Source organism: Elephas maximus, chromosome 5 (assembly GCF_024166365.1).
Source record: "Elephas maximus indicus isolate mEleMax1 chromosome 5, mEleMax1 primary haplotype, whole genome shotgun sequence".
Classification (NCBI taxonomy): domain Eukaryota; kingdom Metazoa; phylum Chordata; class Mammalia; order Proboscidea; family Elephantidae; genus Elephas; species Elephas maximus.
The window spans coordinates 67,790,277-67,810,326 of record NC_064823.1 but is presented as its reverse complement, the minus strand read 5'-3'; the positions used below and the strand labels follow the sequence as shown (position 1 = coordinate 67,810,326).

General features: G+C 39.5%; 1 protein-coding gene across 1 annotated transcript; it reads left to right on the top strand.

Moving 5' to 3' along the window:
* Positions 1-14,954: 14,954 nt before the first annotated feature.
* DSPP (dentin sialophosphoprotein) lies at positions 14,955-19,099 on the top strand. Its single transcript, XM_049885281.1, has 4 exons — positions 14,955-15,005; positions 16,053-16,139; positions 16,263-17,264; positions 17,747-19,099. Exons 1-4 carry the CDS (start codon positions 14,955-14,957, stop codon positions 19,097-19,099), a joined length of 2,493 nt encoding a protein of 830 aa, XP_049741238.1.
* Positions 19,100-20,050: the final 951 nt, after the last annotated feature.

Sequence of the window (20,050 nt, the reverse complement as noted above, 5' to 3'; positions counted from 1 at the left end):
AAATGTGGAAACTATAGAACAATATCATTAATATCACATGCAAGCAAAATTTTGCTGAAGATCATTCAAAAACGGCTGCAGCAGTATATCAACAGGGAACTGCCAGAAATTCAGGCCAGTTTCAGAAGAGGATGTGGAACCAGGGATAGCATTGCTGATGTCAGATGGATCCTGGATGAAAGCAGAGACTCCCAGAAGGATGTTTACCTGTGTTTTATTGATTATGCAAAAGCATTCGACTGTGTGGATCATAACAAACTATGGATAACATTGTGAAGAATGGGAATTTCAGAACACTTAATCGTGCTCATGAGGAACCTTTACATGGATCAAGAGGCAGTTGTTCGGACAGAACAAGGGGATACTGATTGGTTTAAAGTCAGGAAAGGTGTGCGTCAGGGTTGTATTCTTTCACCATACCTATTCAATCCGTATGCTGAACAGATAATCCGAGAAGCTGGATTATATGAAGAAGAACGGGGCATCAGGATCGGAGGAAGACTCATTAACAACCTGCATTATGCAGATGACACAACCTTGCTTGCTGAAAGTGAAGAGGACTTGAAGCACTTCCTAATGAAGATCAAAGACCATAGCCTTCAGTATGGATTATACCTCAACATAAAGAAAACAAAAATCCTCACAACTGGACCAATGAGCAATATCATGATAAACGGAGAAAAGATTGAAGTTGTCAAGGATTTCATTTTACTTGGATCCACAATCAACAGGCATGGAAGCAGCAGTCAAGAAATCAAAAGACGCATTGCATTGGGCAAATCTGCTGCAAAAGACCTCTTCAAAGTGTTGAAGGGCAAAGATGTCACCCTGAAGACTAAGGTGCACCTGACCCAAGCCATGGTATTTTCAATCGCATCATATGCATGTGAAAGCTGGACAATGAATAAGGAAGACCGAAGAAGAGTTGACACCTTTGAATTGTGGTGTTGGCAAAGAATATTGAATATACCGTGGACTGCAAAAAGAATGAACAAATCTGTCTTAGAAGTGCCGCCAGAATGGTCCTTAGAGGCAAGGATGGCGAGACTGCATCTTACATACTTTGGACATGTTGTCAGGAGGGATGATTCTCTGGAGAAGGACATCATGCTTGGCAGAGTACAGGGTCAGTGGAAAAGCGGAAGACCCTCAACGAGGTGGATTGACACAGTGGTTTCAACAATGAGCTCAAGAATAACAACGATTGTAAGGATGGTGCAGGACTGGGCAGTGTTTCATTCTGTTGTGCATAGGGTCGCTATGAGTGGAAACTGACTCGATGGCACCTAACAACAGCAACATATATTCAAGTTCATTGCTTACAACTTCTGCTTCTATATAACTACAGGATACAATTCTGCTAAGCTTTCTGCCACTACATAACAAAGATCCTTACTCCTCCAGATTACAATAATGTATTTCTCACTTCATTCTTAGGCCTCACCAGTGATGTCTTTAACATCAGTAGTTATACTAACAGTCTAGTCAAGGCAATCTAGGTTTTCTCTGTTATGCTTCTAATGTTCTCCTAGCCTCTACCCACTACCCAGTTTCAAAACCACTGCCACACTTTATGCTCATGAGGAGCCTGTACATAGATCAAGAGGCAGTTGTTTGGACAGAACAAGGGGATACCATGTGGTTTAAAGTCAGGAAAAGTGTGCATCAGGGCTGTATCATTTCACCATGCCTATACAATCTGTATGCTGAGCAAATAATCCCAGAAGCTGGACTGTATAATGAAGAATGGGGCATCAGGATTGGTGGAAGACTCATTAACAACCTGTGTTATGCAGATGACACAACTTTCCTTGCCGAAAGTGAAGAGAACTTGAAGCACTTACTGATGAAGATCAAAGACCACAACCTTCAGTATGAATTGAACCTCAACAAAAAGAAAACAAAAATCTTCACAACTGAACCAATAAGCAACATCATGAGAAACAGAGAAAAGATTGAAGTTGTCAAGGATTTCATTTTACTTGGATCCACAGGCAGCACCCATGGAAGCAGCAGTCGAGAAATCAAAAGACACATTACATTGCACAAATCTCTTGCAAAAGACCTCTTTAAAGTGTTGAAAAGCAAAGGTGTCACCTTGAAAACTAAGGTGCACCTGACCCAAGCCATGGTATTTTCAATTGCATCACATGTGTGCAAAAGCTGGACCATGAATAAGGAAGACTGAAGAAGAATTGATACCTTTGAATTATGGTGTTGGCGAAGAAAACTGAAAATACCATGGACTGCCAAAAGAACAAACAAACCTGTCTTGGAAGAAGTACAGTCAGAATGCTCCTTAGAGGCAAGGATGGCGAGACCACTTTGGACATGTTGTCAGGAGAGAACAGGCCCTGGAGAAGGGTATCATGCTTGGTAAAGTAAAGCATGAACAAAAAAAAGGAAGACCCTCAATGAGATGGATTGACATAGTGGCTGCAACGATGGACTCAAGCATTACAATTGTGGACATGACAGAGGACCAGGCATTGTTTCATTCTGTTGTACATAGGGTCACCATGAGTCAGAACCAACTCAACGGCACCTAACAACCATGACAACCCACAGTTTAGATATTTCTTGTGGTAGCATCATACTTCCATGTACAAAAATCTGTATTAGTTTTCTATTGCTGTCTAATAAGTTGCCAGGTATACCTCTCCTTTTAGAGGGCTCATCTGACTAGGATAGACTCACCTGGAAAATTTCTTTAAGGCTAATTGATTGGTAATTTTAATCACTTCTGCAAAATTCTTTATGCTACATGTTGTTGTTGTGTGCTGTCCAGTCAATTCTGACTCATAGCAAACCATTGACTTCTCAATTAGCTGCTGAGTACTTAACCATTGTGCTCCATTAAGCTATATAATGGGATATAATCAGGGGCAGATTAACCAGTAAGCGAGGTACTCTGATGTGGTGTAAAAGAGGTGAAATTAGGCCCTACAGATTAGTAAGTAAGCACAAGTAAGGCTGTGCATACTTTGCTTATTGGGTAATTCATTCCTGGATATAATCACAAGAATGATATCTCAACATATTTATAGTTTCCCCACACAATCAATGGAGAGAGAATTATACAATAGTGAGGGTCACTGGAAGTCATTTTAAAATTCTGCCTAGCACAGGAAAGCAATATCATTTACAATAGCCCCTAAAACAAAACAACAACAACAAAAAAAACTTAGGAATGAATCTAACCAGGAACGTAAAAGTCCCATACAAAGAAAACTACAAAACACCACAGCAAGAAACCAAAAGAGACCCACATAAATGGAAAAATATACCGTGCTCATGGATAGGTAGACTCAATCTTGTCAAAATGTCAATTCTACCCAAAGCAATCTACAAAGATAATGCAAATCCAATCTAAATACCAATAGCATTCTTTAATAAAATGGAAAAACTAATAATTAACTTTATGTGGAAATGAGAGGCCCCAGATACGTACAGCACTATTGGAGAAGAATAAAATAGAAGGACTCACATTACCTGACCTCACCACTTACTATACAGTCAAAACAGCCTGGTACTGGTACAATGACAGACACATTGACCAATGAACAGAATCTAGAACCCAGATGTAAATCCATCCATCTATGGTCACCTGATCTTCTACAAAGGACCAAAGTATGTTAAATGGGGAAAAGATAGTCTTTTTAACAAATGGTGCTGGAAAAAAATGGATATCCACCTCTAAAAAAATGAAACAGGACCCATCCCTCACGCCATACATAAAAACTAATTCGAAATGAATCAAAGACCTAATACAAAACCAAAAGCTATAAAGATCTTAGAAGAAAAAATGGGGTCAATGCTAGAGACCCTAATACACAGCATAAACAGGATACAAACCGTAGCTAACGATGTACAAACACCAGAAGATAAACTAGATAACTGGGATCTTCTAAAAATTAAACACTTATTCTCATCAAAAACTTCACCAAAAGAGTAAAAAGAGAACCTACAGACTGGGAAAAAATGTTTGGCTATGACAAATCTGACAAAGATCTAATCTCTAAAATCTACAGCAAAATCCATCACCTCTACAACAAAAAGACAAATAATCCATTTAAAAAATGGGCAAAGGAAATGAACAGACACTTCATCAAGACATTCAAGTGGCTAACAGACAGATAGATGACAAAATGCTCAAGATCACTAGCCATTAGAGAAAATGCAAATCAAAACCACAATGAGATACCATCTCACCCCGACATTACTGCCGCGAATCATAAAAGCAGAAAATAATAAATGTCGGAGAGGCTAGGGGGAGATTGGAACTCTTATGCACTGCTGGTGGGAATGCAAAATGGTACAACCATTTTGGAAAACAATATAGTGCTCCCTTAGAAAGCTAGAAATAGAAATGCCATATGACCCAGCAATCCCACTCCTAGGAATATGTCCTACAGAAATAAGAGCTGTCACATGAATAGACATATGCACGCCCGTGTTCACAATAGCAAAACGATAGAAACAAAAAGATGCCCATCAACAGATGAATGGATAAACAAACTATGGTACATACACACAATGGAGTACTACGAAATGGTTAAGAACAACGATGAATCTGTGAAACATCTCACGACATGGATGAATCTGGAGGGCATTATGCTGAGTAAAATAAGTCAATCACAAAAGGACAAATATTGTATGAGACTACTACTATAAGAACTCATGAAAAGGTTTACGCAGAATGAAACAATCTTTGATGCTTACAAGGGAGGGGAGTGGTGGGGTTGGAAAACACCAACTAGACAATAATCAAAACCAACTCAGTGCCGTCGAGTCAATTCTGACTCATAGCGACCCTATAGGACAGAGTAGAACTGCCCCATAGAGTTTCCAAGGAGCGCCTGGCGGATTCAAACTGCCGACCATTTGATTAGCAGCTGTAGCACTTAACAGCTTTGCCACCAGGGTTTCCAAACTAAACAATAGATAAGTGGTGACTTTGGTAAAGGGTAAGACAGTACACAATACTGGGAAAGCCAGCACAATTTGTCCAAGGCAAGGTCATGTAATCTCCAAAGACACATCCAGACTCCTTGAGGGACCAAATTACTGGACTGAGCGCTGTGGGGACCATGGTCTAGGTGAACATCTAGCTCAATTGGCATAACATAGTTTATAAAGAAAATGTTCTACATCCTACTTTGGTGAGTAGGATCTGTGGTCTTAAAAGCTTGTGAGCAGTCAGCTAAGATACTCCACTGGCCCCACCCCATCTGGAACACGGGAGAATGAAGAAAAAGATACAACAGAAAGGATAGTCCAAAGAACTAATGGACCACAAATACCACAGCCTCCACCAGATTGAGTCCAGCACAATTAGAGGGTGCCCGGCTACAACCAAAGACTCCTCTGATAGGGATCACAATAGAGGGTCCTAGAAAGAGTTGGAGAAAAATGTAGAACAAAATTCTAACTCACAAAGAAAGGCCAGCCTTACTAGTCTGACAGAGGCTAGAGACATCTGAGTATGGTCCCTGGACACCCTTTCAGCTCAGTAATGAAATCACTTCTGAGCTTCACCCTTCAGCCAAAGATTAGACAGGCCTGTAAAACAAAATGAGACTAAAGGGGCACACCAGCCTAGGGGGCAAGAACAAGAAGGCAGAAGGGGACAGGAAAGCTGGTAATAGGGAACCCAAGGTTGAGAAGGGAGAGTGTTGACATGTCATGAGGTTGGTAACCAATGTCACAAAACAATATGTGTACTAATTGTTTAATAAGAAGCTAGTTTGTTCTACAAACCTTCATCTAAAGTACAAAAAAAAAAAAAAAAAACTAAATTGAGATACCATCTGTCTTAGTCATCTAGTGCTGGTATAACAGAAATTCCACAAGTGGATGGTTTTAACAGAGAAATTAATTTTCTTACAGTCTACTAGTCCAGAAGTTCAAATTCAGGGCATTAGCTCCAAAGGAAGGCTTTCTGTCTCTGTCAGCTCTGGAGGGAGGTCCTTGCCATCCATCTTCTCTTGGTCTGAGAGTATCTCAGCACAGGAACCTCAGGTCCAAAGGACATGCTCTGTTTCTGGTGCTGCTTTTTTGGTGATATGAGGTCCCCAACTCTGTGCTTGTTTCCATTTCCTTTTATCTCTTGAGAGATAAAAGGTAGTGCAGGCCATATCCCAGGGAAACTCCCTTTACATTAGCTCAGGGAGGTGACCTGAGTAAGGGTGGTGTTACAATCTCACCCTAATCCTCTTAACATAAAATTACAATCACAAGATGGAAGACAACCACAGAATACTGGGAATCATGGCCTAACCAAGTTAATGCACACATTACTGGGGGAACATAATTCAATCCATGACACCATCTCACCTCAACATAAAAAAGAAAATAACAAATATTGGAGAGGCTGCAGGGAGATTGGAACTCTTATGCACTGCTGGTGGGAATGCAAAATGGTACAACCATTTTGGAAAATGATATGATGCTTCCCTAGAAAGTTAGAAATAGAAATACCATATGATCCAGCAGTCCCACTCCTAGGAACATATCCTAAAGAAATAAGAGCAGTCACAGGAATAGACATATGCACACCCATGTTCATTGCAGCATTATTTACAAAAGCAAAATGACGGAAACAACCTAAGTGCCCACCAGCAGATGAATGGATAAACAAACTATGGTACATACACACAATGGAACACTACACAAGGATAAAGAACAATGATGAATCTACAAAACATCTCACGATATGGAAGAATCTGGAGGGCATTATGCTGAGTGAAATATGTCAATCACAAAGGACAAATACTGTATGAGACCACTATTATAAAAACTCATGAAAAGATTCACACACAGAAAGAAACAATCTTTGATGTATGAAGGGAGGGAGAGTTGGGGAGGCAGAAATGCTAATGTGTTTTGTTTACCCTGGCGGTGTAGCGGTCAAGTGGTTAAGTGCAACAGCTGCAACCAAAAGGTCTTGGTAACTTCGGTGAAGGGAAAGACAGTACACAATACTGGAGAAGTCAGCACAACTTGACCAAGGCAAGGTCATGGAATCTCCATACCCACTGCTGTCGATAGACACATCCAAACTCCCAGTGAAACTGAATTACTGGGCTGAGGGCTGTGGTCTTGAACATCTAGCTCAATTGGCATTGTAAGATTGTTGTTGTTAGATGCCGTTGAGTCGGTTGCGATTCATAGCGGCCCTATGCACAACAGAATGAAACACTTCCCAGTCCTGCGCCATCCTTACAATTGTTGCTATGCTTGAGCTCATTGTTGCAGCCACTGTGTCAGTCCACCTCGTTGAGGGTCTTCCTCTTTTCCACTGACACTGTACTCTGCCAAGCATGATGTCCTTCTCCAGACAATCATCCCTCCTGACAACATGTCCAAAGTATGTAAGATGCAGTCTCTCCATCCTTGCCTCTAAGGACCATTCTGGCGGCACTTCTAAGACAGATTTGTTCATTCTTTTTGCAGTCCACGGTATATTCAATATTCTTTGCCAACACCACAATTCAAAGGTGTCAACTTTTCTTCGGTCTTCCTTATTCATTGTCCAGCTTTCACATGCATATGATGCGATTGAAAATACCATGGCTTGGGTCAGGTGCACCTTAGTCTTCAGGGTGACATCTTTGCCCTTCAACACTTTGAAGAGGTCTTTTGCAGCAGATTTGCCCAATGCAATGCGTCTTTTGATTTCTTGACTGCTGCTTCCATGCCTGTTGATTGTGGATCCAAGTAAAATGAAATCCTTGACAACTTCAATCTTTTCTCCGTTTATCATGATGTTGCTCATTGGTCCAGTTGTGAGGATTTTTGTTTTCTTTATGTTGAGGTATAATCCATACTGAAGGCTATGGTCTTTGATCTTCATTAGGAAGTGCTTCAAGTCCTCTTCACTTTCAGCAAGCAAGGTTGTGTCATCTGCATAATGCAGGTTGTTAATGAGTCTTCCTCCGATCCTGATGCCCCGTTCTTCTTCATATAATCCAGCTTCTCGGATTATCTGTTCAGCATACGGATTGAATAGGTATGGTGAAAGAATACAACCCTGACGCACACCTTTCCTGACTTTAAACCAATCAGTATCCCCTTGTTCTGTCCGAACAACTGCCTCTTGATCCATGTAAAGGTTCCTCATGAGCACGATTAAGTGTTCTGAAATTCCCATTCTTCACAATGTTATCCATAGTTTGTTATGATCCACACAGTCGAATGCTTTTGCATAATCAATAAAACACAGGTAAACATCCTTCTGGGAGTCTCTGCTTTCATCCAGGATCCATCTGACATCAGCAATGCTATCCCTGGTTCCACATCCTCTTCTGAAACTGGCCTGAATTTCTGGCAGTTCCCTGTTGATATACTGCTGCAGCCGTTTTTGAATGATCTTCAGCAAAATTTTGCTTGCATGTGATATTAATGATATTGTTCTATAGTTTCCACATTTGGTTGGATCACCCTTCTTGGGAATAGGCATGAATATGGATCTCTTCCAGTCATTGGCCAGGAAGCTGTCTTCCATATTTCTTGGCATAGATGAGTGAGCATCTGTTTGTTGAAACATCTCAACTGATATTCCATCAATTCCTGGAGCCTTGTTTTTTGCCAATGCTTTCAGAGCAGCTTGGACTTCTTCCTTCAGTACCATTGGTTCGTGATCATATGCCACCTCTTGAAATGGTTGAATATCGACTAATTCTTTTTGGTGTAATGACTATATAAAAAAATATATAGCTAAGGAAATTCGCAAATGAAGTGTTGAATATGCTGCCTAGTTTGTTCTTGCTGTTTACAGTAAAATGAAAGAGAGAGATAGTAAACTGCATGGAAAGTTGTTATATAAAAAGGAACTAGGACCTGATGATGTTGAAAACTCTGCCTTTCCACACGGCAGAAGGTGTTAACATCGAGACTATTATTGGTGAGGTTTGCATAACATGATTAATGTACCCAGTCATTGATATCACTAAATTGTACACGTGAAAAGCATTAGATTGGCCAATGTTGTGTTATAAGCATTTTTACAAAATTAAAAACCTAGGAAAAAAGAGGTACTAAAATGAAGAGATTTCTTGTCAGGAAAGCATGCTCTGGAGAAAAGGTCATGGATGTGACTCTACAACCTTTTGCTGCAACCTGGGAAAGATAAAAAGGTCAGGGTATTATTCATTTACAAGAGTTTAAGGGTGTGCCTTACCGATCTTTTCAATCAAACCAGAGGATTTCTAGGTAGTTTAAGGGTGTTGCCCTTTAGCCATCTTGGCAAAAGCTAAAGGTAGAGAAGAGCTTATCCGTAGTGATCTGTGGATATGACTTCTGTCTAATGTAGTGAAACCCTGTGAAATCCATGGACGTCCACAAGGTTCTTGAACACTTCGTGTCAACAGAAACACTGTCAGCTGGGACTGAAAGGGAGAGAATATGAAAAAAAAAAATACTGTTAAACCCCCCAAATTTATTGGTAAGAAGCAGACTGATAAGCAGACTCAGTATGCAATTTAGTTTCCAAATATTTGGGATTCTCTGTGGGTTTCTCTATCATTGATTAATAATTTAAATCTACTGTGGTCAGTAAAAATATCTTGCCTGACCTGAATCCTTTTAAATTTATTTAGACTTGTTTTAGGGCCTAGATTACGGTATATCCTGGTAAATGTTCCATGTGCACTTGAAAAGAATGTTTATTCTTTTATTGGGTGAAGTATTCTTTAATTGTCAATTAAGTCAAGTTCTGTATCCGTAATGTTTTTCTATTCTGTCAACTACTGACTATAATTTCTGTTAATTCAAATTAAAGGAGAAGGAAGGTAGGTTCAGCTCTCTTAGTCTCCACTGGTGTGTGTGTGTATGTGTGTGTGTGTGTCATGAGAGGTTTCCGTGGAGGGGGGCGAGGACTTAAGCCTCCTTTCAATTCAGTTAATATTCCTCTCCAGCCCCTAGAATAAATATGCTGTGAAAATAAAAACAAAGTGCTTGCTATGAAGACACATCTTAAAGGCAATTCCCTTCTAATTTCCCCTAGTCCGTTGCAACCTTATTGGTTTCCCCATGGTAGTCCTGTATATAAATTCTGGAGATACCATTGTTGTGTAGTGGTATGACATAGAGAGACATAGATTGTCAAGTTGCTGAACTCATATACTGGAGAAACGGTTTTGGGATTTTCCACATTATAGCATACACCCAGGATTCAAGAGAATGGTGTGTTCAGGTACCAAAACTTTTTGCTAGTGTTATGATCTGGCTTTCTGTTTCCTATTATTTCACTCCAGAGCTGACACAGATAACTGAGAGCTAAATGTATTGTCTGTACACATGTTTGCATATCTACCCAAAAATAACTAGATACCCTTAAAAATAAATTTTGAATATTGTTTTTAAAATTTAGTGTGAATACTAAATTGATAGATTTTTGAACTTCTTTTATATCAGAGAGGCTTCATGGGAGTTACTGTTTATGGATTGTTAAAGATCCCTCAGGCATACTCAAGGCTTTTGCATGTAGACAGTTTCTTGAATTATAGCACAGGGACTTTAATGCCTACCTCAGGAATGATAGGGGTCTTAAATAGGCAGTCGTATTTACTAAAGAAACCTAGAGTTTTCTTAGATTGCCAACCTTAGCAAGACAAGAAATGTCAGGGTGACAGAGTTTAAGTGGCTCCTTTCAGATTAGTTACACTGATTCTCTATATTTAAGATACAAAACAGCCTTCCAGGAGCTATTTAATTAAGTGAAAGTAAATCTAGTCCCTTTGAACCGAATGGTTCAGTGAGCAAATACATAGCAGCGAGTGAAGGAAGTGGGGGAAGTTATTATATGCTTCATAGACATGGAGATATTTTGTAACCACCTATCAGGGTTCCTAAACAGTGATTGGTTGAGAAAATTATCAAATCAGTTTAAATTTCGGCAGGTACAAAATTGTCATGCAAAAGTCCAGGACAGTGTGCCACTCTCTGTCTTCAAAGAGAAAGATAAGACATCCTGGATTTTCAAAGTTCCTTTGAAGGCTTTTAAGGTAAGATGGAACATACTCTTTACTCAGAACCAACTGATCCCTCTGGAAAGAAATTTGAGTTTTAGGAAGAAGCCAACTTGATTTTAAGAAGTGATTCTATTTTTTCTTTCCTTGTGAGTTGTTAAATGAAGAGTCAAGATTGAATGATAATGGATTATTATGGGAAAAAAAAATTTTTTTTTTGGAGGGGGTGCTAATTCCATATTTCATCACTGAAGAGTAGAAATCCATCCCCCCCGCCCCGACCCACAGCTAGCATGTTAAAATATCGGTCGGATATAGTCAGAAAACATGCAAGTAAGATGAAGGAAATATTAAAAATTTAAAATATTAATGCATGATTAAAATAGTTTATGCATAATTCAGTAAAGCTCCATTAGTGTTATTTTTGTCCAGAAAACCCATTTTTAAGAAACTCTGAGTCTAATTAAAGCCAATTTTTAGCCTTAGCATGGCAATCTAAGGTATAATGGGATTTACTGAAAAAGAAAAGGAACAATCTCTTTCTCTTTAAAATAGTAATAATAGTAATCTTTGGACACTAATGCTAATGAAAAATTTACATAAATTTAGGAATCTGACTTAACACATGTTACGTTTATTTCAAAGTCTGGCTAATGCACTGAGTTCTAAGCTCCAGGTCACATATCCAGCCCATAGAATGAACTCCAACTTACACTCAATTTCTTGGCCCCTGAAATCTACATAGATAAAAACCAACATTTAGCCTGGGAAATTTTTTTTTTTTTGCCATTTGACTTCAGGATTTTTAAAGCTAGACTGAAACACTTCTATTCAGGCTGCCTAGAGATTCTGACTTCCTCACACTCCTTTTCTGTTTATGATTTCTTGATAGATTTGGGACAAGAAAGACATGTTACAAAAAATTAACAAACTGAGGTGGAAATTTGATAGCTAATTGGTTACTTTGGTTAGATAAAAATTAGATAACTCAGATTTTAAAAAATCTACTTTGGGCTTTCTTACAGGGCTTTAACCTTTACTCTAGTAGAACTGCCCCCTAGGGTTTCCGAGGAGTGGCTGGTGGATCGGAACTGCGGACCTTTTGGTTAGCAGCCAAGCTCTTAACAACTGTGCCACAAGGGCTCCTCAAATTAATTAGGCAATTGCTAAATCGTCTCTCATTTGTGACAATAAATGAAATAAACTGAAAGGGGGGGGTCACACAATTCTGTTTCCAGGCTGACAAAATGTCGGCTCTTTTTATTGTAATCTTTCAAGCCATTTACCCGCCTTTGCAAGCAATGAAAACATCCACTTGAAATGGTTCTGGGGTGGATCTGAAAGAGCTAATGTGGTCAGCTTACTAGATTGTAGTTTAGAAACGGAATGCATCTAACCCTGGCCTCCATCTCAGGTACCTCCCAGGACACCATGGCTCCTCCAAATAACAGTGTAGACTGGCCTTCCGCAGTCTGTGATATTTAGGCTTGCGACTCCTAAGTACCGTATAACCCCTGCTTACTACACAGCTGTCCTTCAACATCTATGCTCAGAGCGCTGCATTATACTTGTCCTGAGGTCACCTCAGCCTCATTTTAATCTATAGCATTTATGAACTTTCTGATGAACAGCTGCAAGAGTAAGCACTTTTTTTTTCAGTAGCTCTGAAGTTGTGACCTCTCTCCTGTGAGTAAATGCCAACCATTCTTATGCCAATTGATATTCACTGAAGTTTTATTACATTTCCACTACCAATATTAAATTCAATCAAGGTCATTCTATGACATGTAGCATTATAATCTATAAATCCAGTAGGAGCTCGTGAAATAGGGGAAAAACACTTCTTTCTATAGCAATAGTATCATTGCATCAAGAAATCCAACTCAGGGTAAATACCTAAAAACTAAACCCATTGCTGTCCAGTCGATTGCCACTCATAGTGACAGTAAGTAGGAATTTAAAATTTTGAATTTCAACCCTAACAGGGATTAAGAATCATGTTTTGTAAGTCCTACATAATAACTGCTATCATTAATAAAGCTATTGCTAAGTACCCAGAACTGTGATAATAAAACAGTTGCCAACGAGACAACTCCAGCTTATGGCAACCCCATGTGTGTGAGAATAGACCAGTGCTCCACAGGGGCTTCAATGTTGGATTTTTTTGAAGTGGATCAGCAGGTCTTTCTTCGGAGGTGCCTCTGGATAGATTTGGACTTCCAACCTTTTGGTTAGCAGCTGAGCATGTTAACTGTTTACATCACCCAAGGACGCCAGAAATGTGCTAGGCACTGTTTATGCTAAACGAAAAACAAACCCGTTGCTGTCAATTCCGGCTCATAGTGACCTTATAGAACAGAACAGAATTACCCTATAGGGCTTCCAAGGAGTGGCTGGTAGATTCAAACTGCCGACCTTTTGGTTAGCAGCCATAGCTCTTAACAACTGCACCACCAGGCCTCCCTATTTATACTAAAAAAAAAAAAAAAAAAAAACTAATAAATATTTATGCAACAACATTCGTAAAATGTGTTTTTCTCTGCTATGCATTGGAATATAAGACTCTCTCTTTGGCCCCAGGAACTCACAGAAGGGCGGGCAACATATAAGTAACCAAACAAAAAAACCAAACCCACTGCTGACGAGTTGATTCTGACTCATGGCGACCCTGTAGGACAGAGTAGAACTGCCCCGTAGGGTTTCCAAGGACCAGCTGGTGGATTCAAACTGCTGATATTTTGCTTAGCAGCTGAGCTCTTAACCACTGCGCCACCAGGGCTCCAGACAACTTTAAAACAGTGCGATTTGTTGCCAGTGAGGTATGCAGAAGCTGTTGGGTGTACAAAGGAGAGAGACATCAAACACCCTTTCAAAGGGAGTCAGACAGCGCTTTCCAGAGAAGATTCTTCTGCTAAGACTCAGAATAATTGTGAAGTGCAGGTGTTATTATCATTCCAGAGAGAGGAAGCAAAGGCTTAAAAAAACTACTTAAATTTCTCAAGATAAGACAGCAAGTATCAATGATAGAATTTGAACCCAGGTCTCTGTGAACCCAAAACTCCCTTATTTTAGTAATTCCTTTCCCTTACAGTTTAATATAGTCCAACTGTATGGATTTTGGTAGTGGTTACAAGTGCATCACCTTTTAGGTTAATCTTAGTAGAACTGTTACCGGAGAATGGCCTCAGTTCTTGTCTTCAGTGTAGCAAAGAATTCAAACACTGAGACAAATAGTGCCAAGAGAGCAGAGGTGTATTAGCAAGCGGAGGGTTAGTAGTAAAAGTACACTTGACTAGGAAGCATCAAGTGGGCTACTCAGGTAGAGAAAGAATCTGAGTGCCCTGATAGTTGTTTTCTTAGGGTTTTATACCCTTCTTGTCTCTTATCTCTCCCTGTTAACATTTAGCAGCCAAGACAGGAACCCCTATAGAGACTTGGCTTAAGGTTTAATTGCCAAGTCAGGGACCTTATCAAGTTAGGGACTTTATCAAGTTAAGGACCCCTGTAAGGATCATTTCCTTGGGTTAAAGATTAACTATGTAGGAATGTCACCACCCCCTGACTCTTCCTCTTCCTGAGTGCGAGCTCTCTTCCTCCCCACTTACAGAATTGGTTAGTACTTGATTAAAGCTATTCAAAAGAGAGAAGTTATTAACGTCAGGAACAGCAACACAAAATTATGACTCTGCCCTTTTTACCTACATGGTTGTTTCCCTCTATTGGCCCAGGCAGGAAAAGTCTAGGTAGCTGCACCAGTGCTGAACCTGGTGATCCCCTTGTAGGTCTCCATGACCACTCCAGGTATGTTCTGGAACACCGAAACTCAACAGTGCTCTTCTCATGTTGGATATATACTCCTCGCCAAGGAATAGGGCAAATGCTTACAGACCAAAACAATGTATTACTGTGGTTATCATTTTTTGCTTTATAAGTAATTTTGTGCCATTTTTTTTAAACAGCCATTGATTAATAGTCTTAGAGAAAATGAAGATAATTATATATTTTTGCATTTGGGCAGCAGCATGGGCCGTTCCAGTAAGTATGCCTTCCTCAAAAACCACCTCACTGTTCCATTTCTTTTAACCCTACGTAAATGTTTTTTCCCTTAGACTTTGGAGCTAAGTTGTTGAATTTAAACACTTAGATTTGCATTAAAGACTTTACAAGATATCCTTAGGGTCTCAATAGAACCAAATATGCCCTCCAATTCATAGTCCCATTCTTCCAATTGAAGCTCATGTCTTGTCAGAAGGATTCTTATTTTAAAAATTCATTCAGATTAATTTGTAGCTAATGCTCAAAAGTCATGTAGGCTTTGTCCATCTTTACTTCATGCTTTATGAATTTCATTCTAATATTGATAAAGTATGGTTCAGGAAGTTTCCAAAAAGAATATAAGGAAAAAAAAGGATTTTTTTTTTTTAAATATATGAGACAAGCAATGTTTTTGTCATAGAGTTATTGTTTATATCTCTTTAAAAAATGGTGTGCTTACTGGGAAAATCTGGACTATACAGGCAAACACAGATAAAATAAAATTAGAAAAATTAAACCATTTGTTATTTTATTAGCCAGGTTCGATGACTAACATTTTCATCATGGTACCTACGTCAGTTTTTGTATTTACGTAGTTGAGAATTTTCTCACATATCTCAAATGTGCTCCTGAAGGGCACGGAAGTAGCATATTTCTTAACTTTGTTTCTGCACCGGCTCTGGTCACACCTTGTGCTATTATCGCAAGAGGCTCGTTGTACAGGAACACCAAAGGTCTACCTCCTTTTCTTTATAGAACGTGGTTCTCCTTCTACAATCGAGAGAAGTGGTCTAGTTAATATTTCAGTACAATCAGTAAGACCATTGTGAAAAATATCTGTATGCTGGCTTAAACCCTGTAAAAAAGAAAAAACACTTCTCTTTTCTACCTAATTAGATTGTATTTTGGCCTTTGTCTTACATCTTTTTCTTTTTGTTTGTTGGCTTCATTTAGGAAAAGAAATGTTTGTGTATGTGTGCACGCATGCACGCACACCCACACGTACTCAGGATAATTTTTCATTTTGCAGTATTTTTGCTTTGACAGGTTCCTCAAACCAAACCCTTGGAGAGACATGCTGTTGACAAATCTTTGAATTTATATGTACTAGCAAAATCCAGTGTGACAATACAGGTATAGAATATTTTCTATATCTAAGCTTTTTTAGGTTTCACTAACTTCCCCCAAATTGTCATTCATCATTAGTTTACTTGAAGATGGAATCCATAATTTATTTTCAATTTTACACTCTTTCAGGATGAGTTAAATGCCAATGACACTGCCAAAGAAAATGGTGTCTCCATGCATGAAAGTGAAATAGGAAGGCAACGGTATACAGAAAACAGTTGCAAAGGAGAAGGGAATGGCTCTGAGTGTGCAGAATTAGGAGGAAAGAATTCTTACACACATTCCACGTTAGCAGATGAAGAGAATATTGAGAATGGGAATGGGGGCACAGGAAACCTAGACACATATGGTTATGATGCGATACATGGAAATGAGAATAACATCACAACAAGTGGCATTAGGGGAAAAGTAAACGTCCTTGACAATGTTGGAGCAGCAACTGTGAGCAATGTTAATGGAAACACTGATAAGAATATAATCAATTGGGATGTAGGAGATACAAGTCATAGTGAGAATGTCACTGTTGTCCCTGAAGATGGAAATCAAGTAGCTGGAAACAATAATAGTACAGGCCATGTGGATGAAATAAATGGAAATTCCTGTGGGAATGAGGGTAACACAAATGAAGTAACACCTCAGGGAGAAGGTGGGATAAATGAAAACAAGGAGGCTGTGGCAACTCCAGGGAGAAGTGGAACTGACAATGGACAAGGTACTACTAGCCTGGGTGATTCTGAGGGGGGTCCTAGCGGGAGTGGAGCAGAAGAAGATGAAGACAAGGAGGGCTCTGGTGACGAAGATGAAGAAACAGGGGATGGAAAAGAGGGTGCCGACAATAACAATGGCCAGGAAGTTCAGGGTAATGGAAAAGAAGATGGCAATGACAATAGCACAGGTCAAAATTCCATCAGTATTGAAGATGGTGACCCTGAAGATCAAGAAGCTCCTCATAATAAAAATGATGGAGACAACACCGCCAAGAGTGAAGAAGATTCTGACGGTATTCCAGAAGGCAATGATGATAAAAGCATAAAGAATACCAAAGAACTCAATCACAGAGAAAGCAAAAATGTGAACAAGGGAGTCACTGAAGTAGCAGAGCAGAGTGCTGTTGGAAAGAGCCAAGATAAGGTTAGTTTGTAAAATTGTTTTTTTTTTTTTTCAACACAGTTTAAATCCTCCCTCCCCCCACTGGTGGTAAGCACAGCAATAAATCATGACAAGCACCTATGTACTGTGTATATTTGCACCCCAATTACTTGAACACTTAAATGTGAGAGTCATTACGAGGCTTTGATATTGAACAATCTTAAGAATCAAGCATTTCTGAAAATTTGGTTACAATTCTAGAAAATATGCTAAATTGTGGATGAGTCACATAACTATTTACAAAACTTCCTACTAGGCAGAGTTGTGGATGGATTCTTATAGGATCCAAACACCAGAGCTTCAAGTACTGAGTAGAGCACACTTTCACAAATAACTGCTTCTGAAGTAATGGAGCTAAACTCATGTTTCTCTGGATACTTTCCCCAGTCAGTCTCTCTCAGACCAATGCAATTCTGCAGCAAAACATTCACTAATTAATCATTCTTTTCTCTGTTGTTCCATAGGGAATAGAAATTGAAGTTCCCAGCAATAGCAACAGAAATAATATTGCCAAAGAAGCTGGGAAAGTCAATGAAGATAAAGAGAGTAAAAGACAACATGGAACTATCATGGGCAAAGGAAATGTCAAGACACAAGGAGAGGCTGGTAACATACAAGGACCAGGCCAGAAATCAGAACCTGGAAATAAGGCTGGACACAGCAAAATTGGCGGTGAGAGTAATAGTGATGGATATGACAGTTACGATTTTGATGATGAGTCCATGCAAGGAGATGACCCCAACAGTAGCAATGAGTCCAATGGCAATGATGATGCCAATTCTGAGAGTGAAAATGACAGCAGTAGCCGAGGAGACGATTCTTATACCTCTGATGAATCAACAGATAATGGCAATGACAGTGATTCAAAAGAAGAAGGAGATGATGCTGAGAGTGATAGCACACCAGACACTAATGATGGTGACAGTAATGGAAATGGTAACAATGGGAATGGAAACAATGGTGAACCAGAGAGTAAATCAGATAGCAGTGACAGCAGTGACAGCAGTGATAGCAGTGACAGCAGTGACAGCAGTGATAGCAGTGACAGCAGTGATAGCAGTGACAGCAGTGATAGCAGCAACAGCAGTGATAGCAAATCAGACAGCAGTGACAGTAGTGATAGCAGTGACAGCAGTGACAGTAGTGATAGCAGTGACAGCAGTGATAGCAGTGACAGTAGTGACAGCAGTGATAGCAGTAAGAGCAGTGACAGTAGTGACAGCAGTGACAGCAGTGATAGCAGTGACAGCAGTGACAGCAGTGATAGCAGTGACAGCAGTGACAGCAGTGACAGCAGTGATAGCAGTGACAGCAGTGATAGCAAATCAGGCAGCAGTGATAGTAGTGACAGTAGTGACAGCAGTGACAGTAGTGACAGCAGTGATAGTAGTGACAGCAGTGACAGCAGTGATAGCAGTGACAGTAGTGACAGCAGTGATAGTGACAGCAGTGATAGTAATGACGGCAGTGACAGCAGTGATAGCAGTGACAGCAGTGATAGCAGCAATATTGATAGCAGTGATAGTGATAGTAGTGACAGCAGTAAGAGCAGTGACAGCAGTGATAGTAATGACAGCAGTGACAGCAGTGATAGCACTGACAGTAGTGACAGTAGCAATAGCAGTGACAGCAGTGACAGTAGTGACAGCAATGACAGCAGTGATAGCAGTGACAACAGCGGCAGCAATGACAGTGCATCTGACAGTAGTGATGAGAGTGACAGCAAGAGCAAGTCTGATAATGGGAACAGCAATGCAAGTGATAGTGACAGTGACAGTGAAGGCAGTGACAGTAATCACTCAACCAGTGATGATTAGAACAAAAGAAAAAAGCCACAAGATTCCTTTTGTGAAAAACTTGGTGAATAATTGACAAGAAATAAAGATTTCCAAGAAAATAAAGAAAGGGGAGAGAGAAATAGAAGACAGATATATATATATATATACTATATATATATATAAAATCTCAGAAACAACTTGGGGTGTAGAATCAAACATTGGCGTCGGCTTCAAGTTTCAGCTCCCTCAGAGAGAGAATCTGAGTGCCTGTCCTCTGGTGCATGCATGTTAAAATAGATTCACACGATGAATATATTTTGTTAGGAGTGTAAATCTAAACATAAAAGAACAATCAGAAACATTCTTTAGTATTTTACACAGAAACCTCAAGTGATCACTTACTACATGATAACTTCAATTCCAGTGCCACAGGCTTTAGAGAATGTGGCAAGCCAACATATCTTATGAGCAACCTATGGCATTGCCTTAATCCTCCAGTGATTATATTTTCTGGATAGACAATATGCCTACCACTGAGTAAGGTGGGAGCAAAAGGTGCTGTTATGGTGATAGGACTTCCAGCTTGGCTACAGATTAATTTGCTTATTCTAAGGAAGAAATACATTTCTAATGTGGGCAAAAAAAAAAAAAAAAAAAAATCATAGCAACTATTTAACCGATGTGGGTCATGGTAATAATCTTTTTAAAGAATAGAGTAGTTTTAAATAATGGAAATTCTAAACAGTGCTTGCCAGAGAAGAATTCTGAGGCTGGTTTAGACAATAAAATCTGCTGTATATAGTATTTCATTCCTACAAACCACTGGAAATCCAGCACAAAGTCTCTGGAATTATTGATAAACAGTGTCTTACTTATAGTAGCCACTCCCCAAATATTAATAAAGAAATGAATACATGAATGAATGACTCTGAGGCCAAGGTTCATTTTTTGAGCTTGAGGTTAACTGTGTTCAGAGCTCTGTTAAGTGAT

Coding starts and splice junctions, on each gene's coding strand:
- DSPP (XM_049885281.1), top strand. CDS start 14,955: ATGAAGATAATTATATATTTTTGCATTTGGGCAGCAGCATGGGCCGTT. Junction 15,006..16,052: donor CAGCAGCATGGGCCGTTCCA/GTAAGTATGCCT, acceptor TTGCTTTGACAG/GTTCCTCAAACCAAACCCTT. Junction 17,265..17,746: donor TTGGAAAGAGCCAAGATAAG/GTTAGTTTGTAA, acceptor GTTGTTCCATAG/GGAATAGAAATTGAAGTTCC.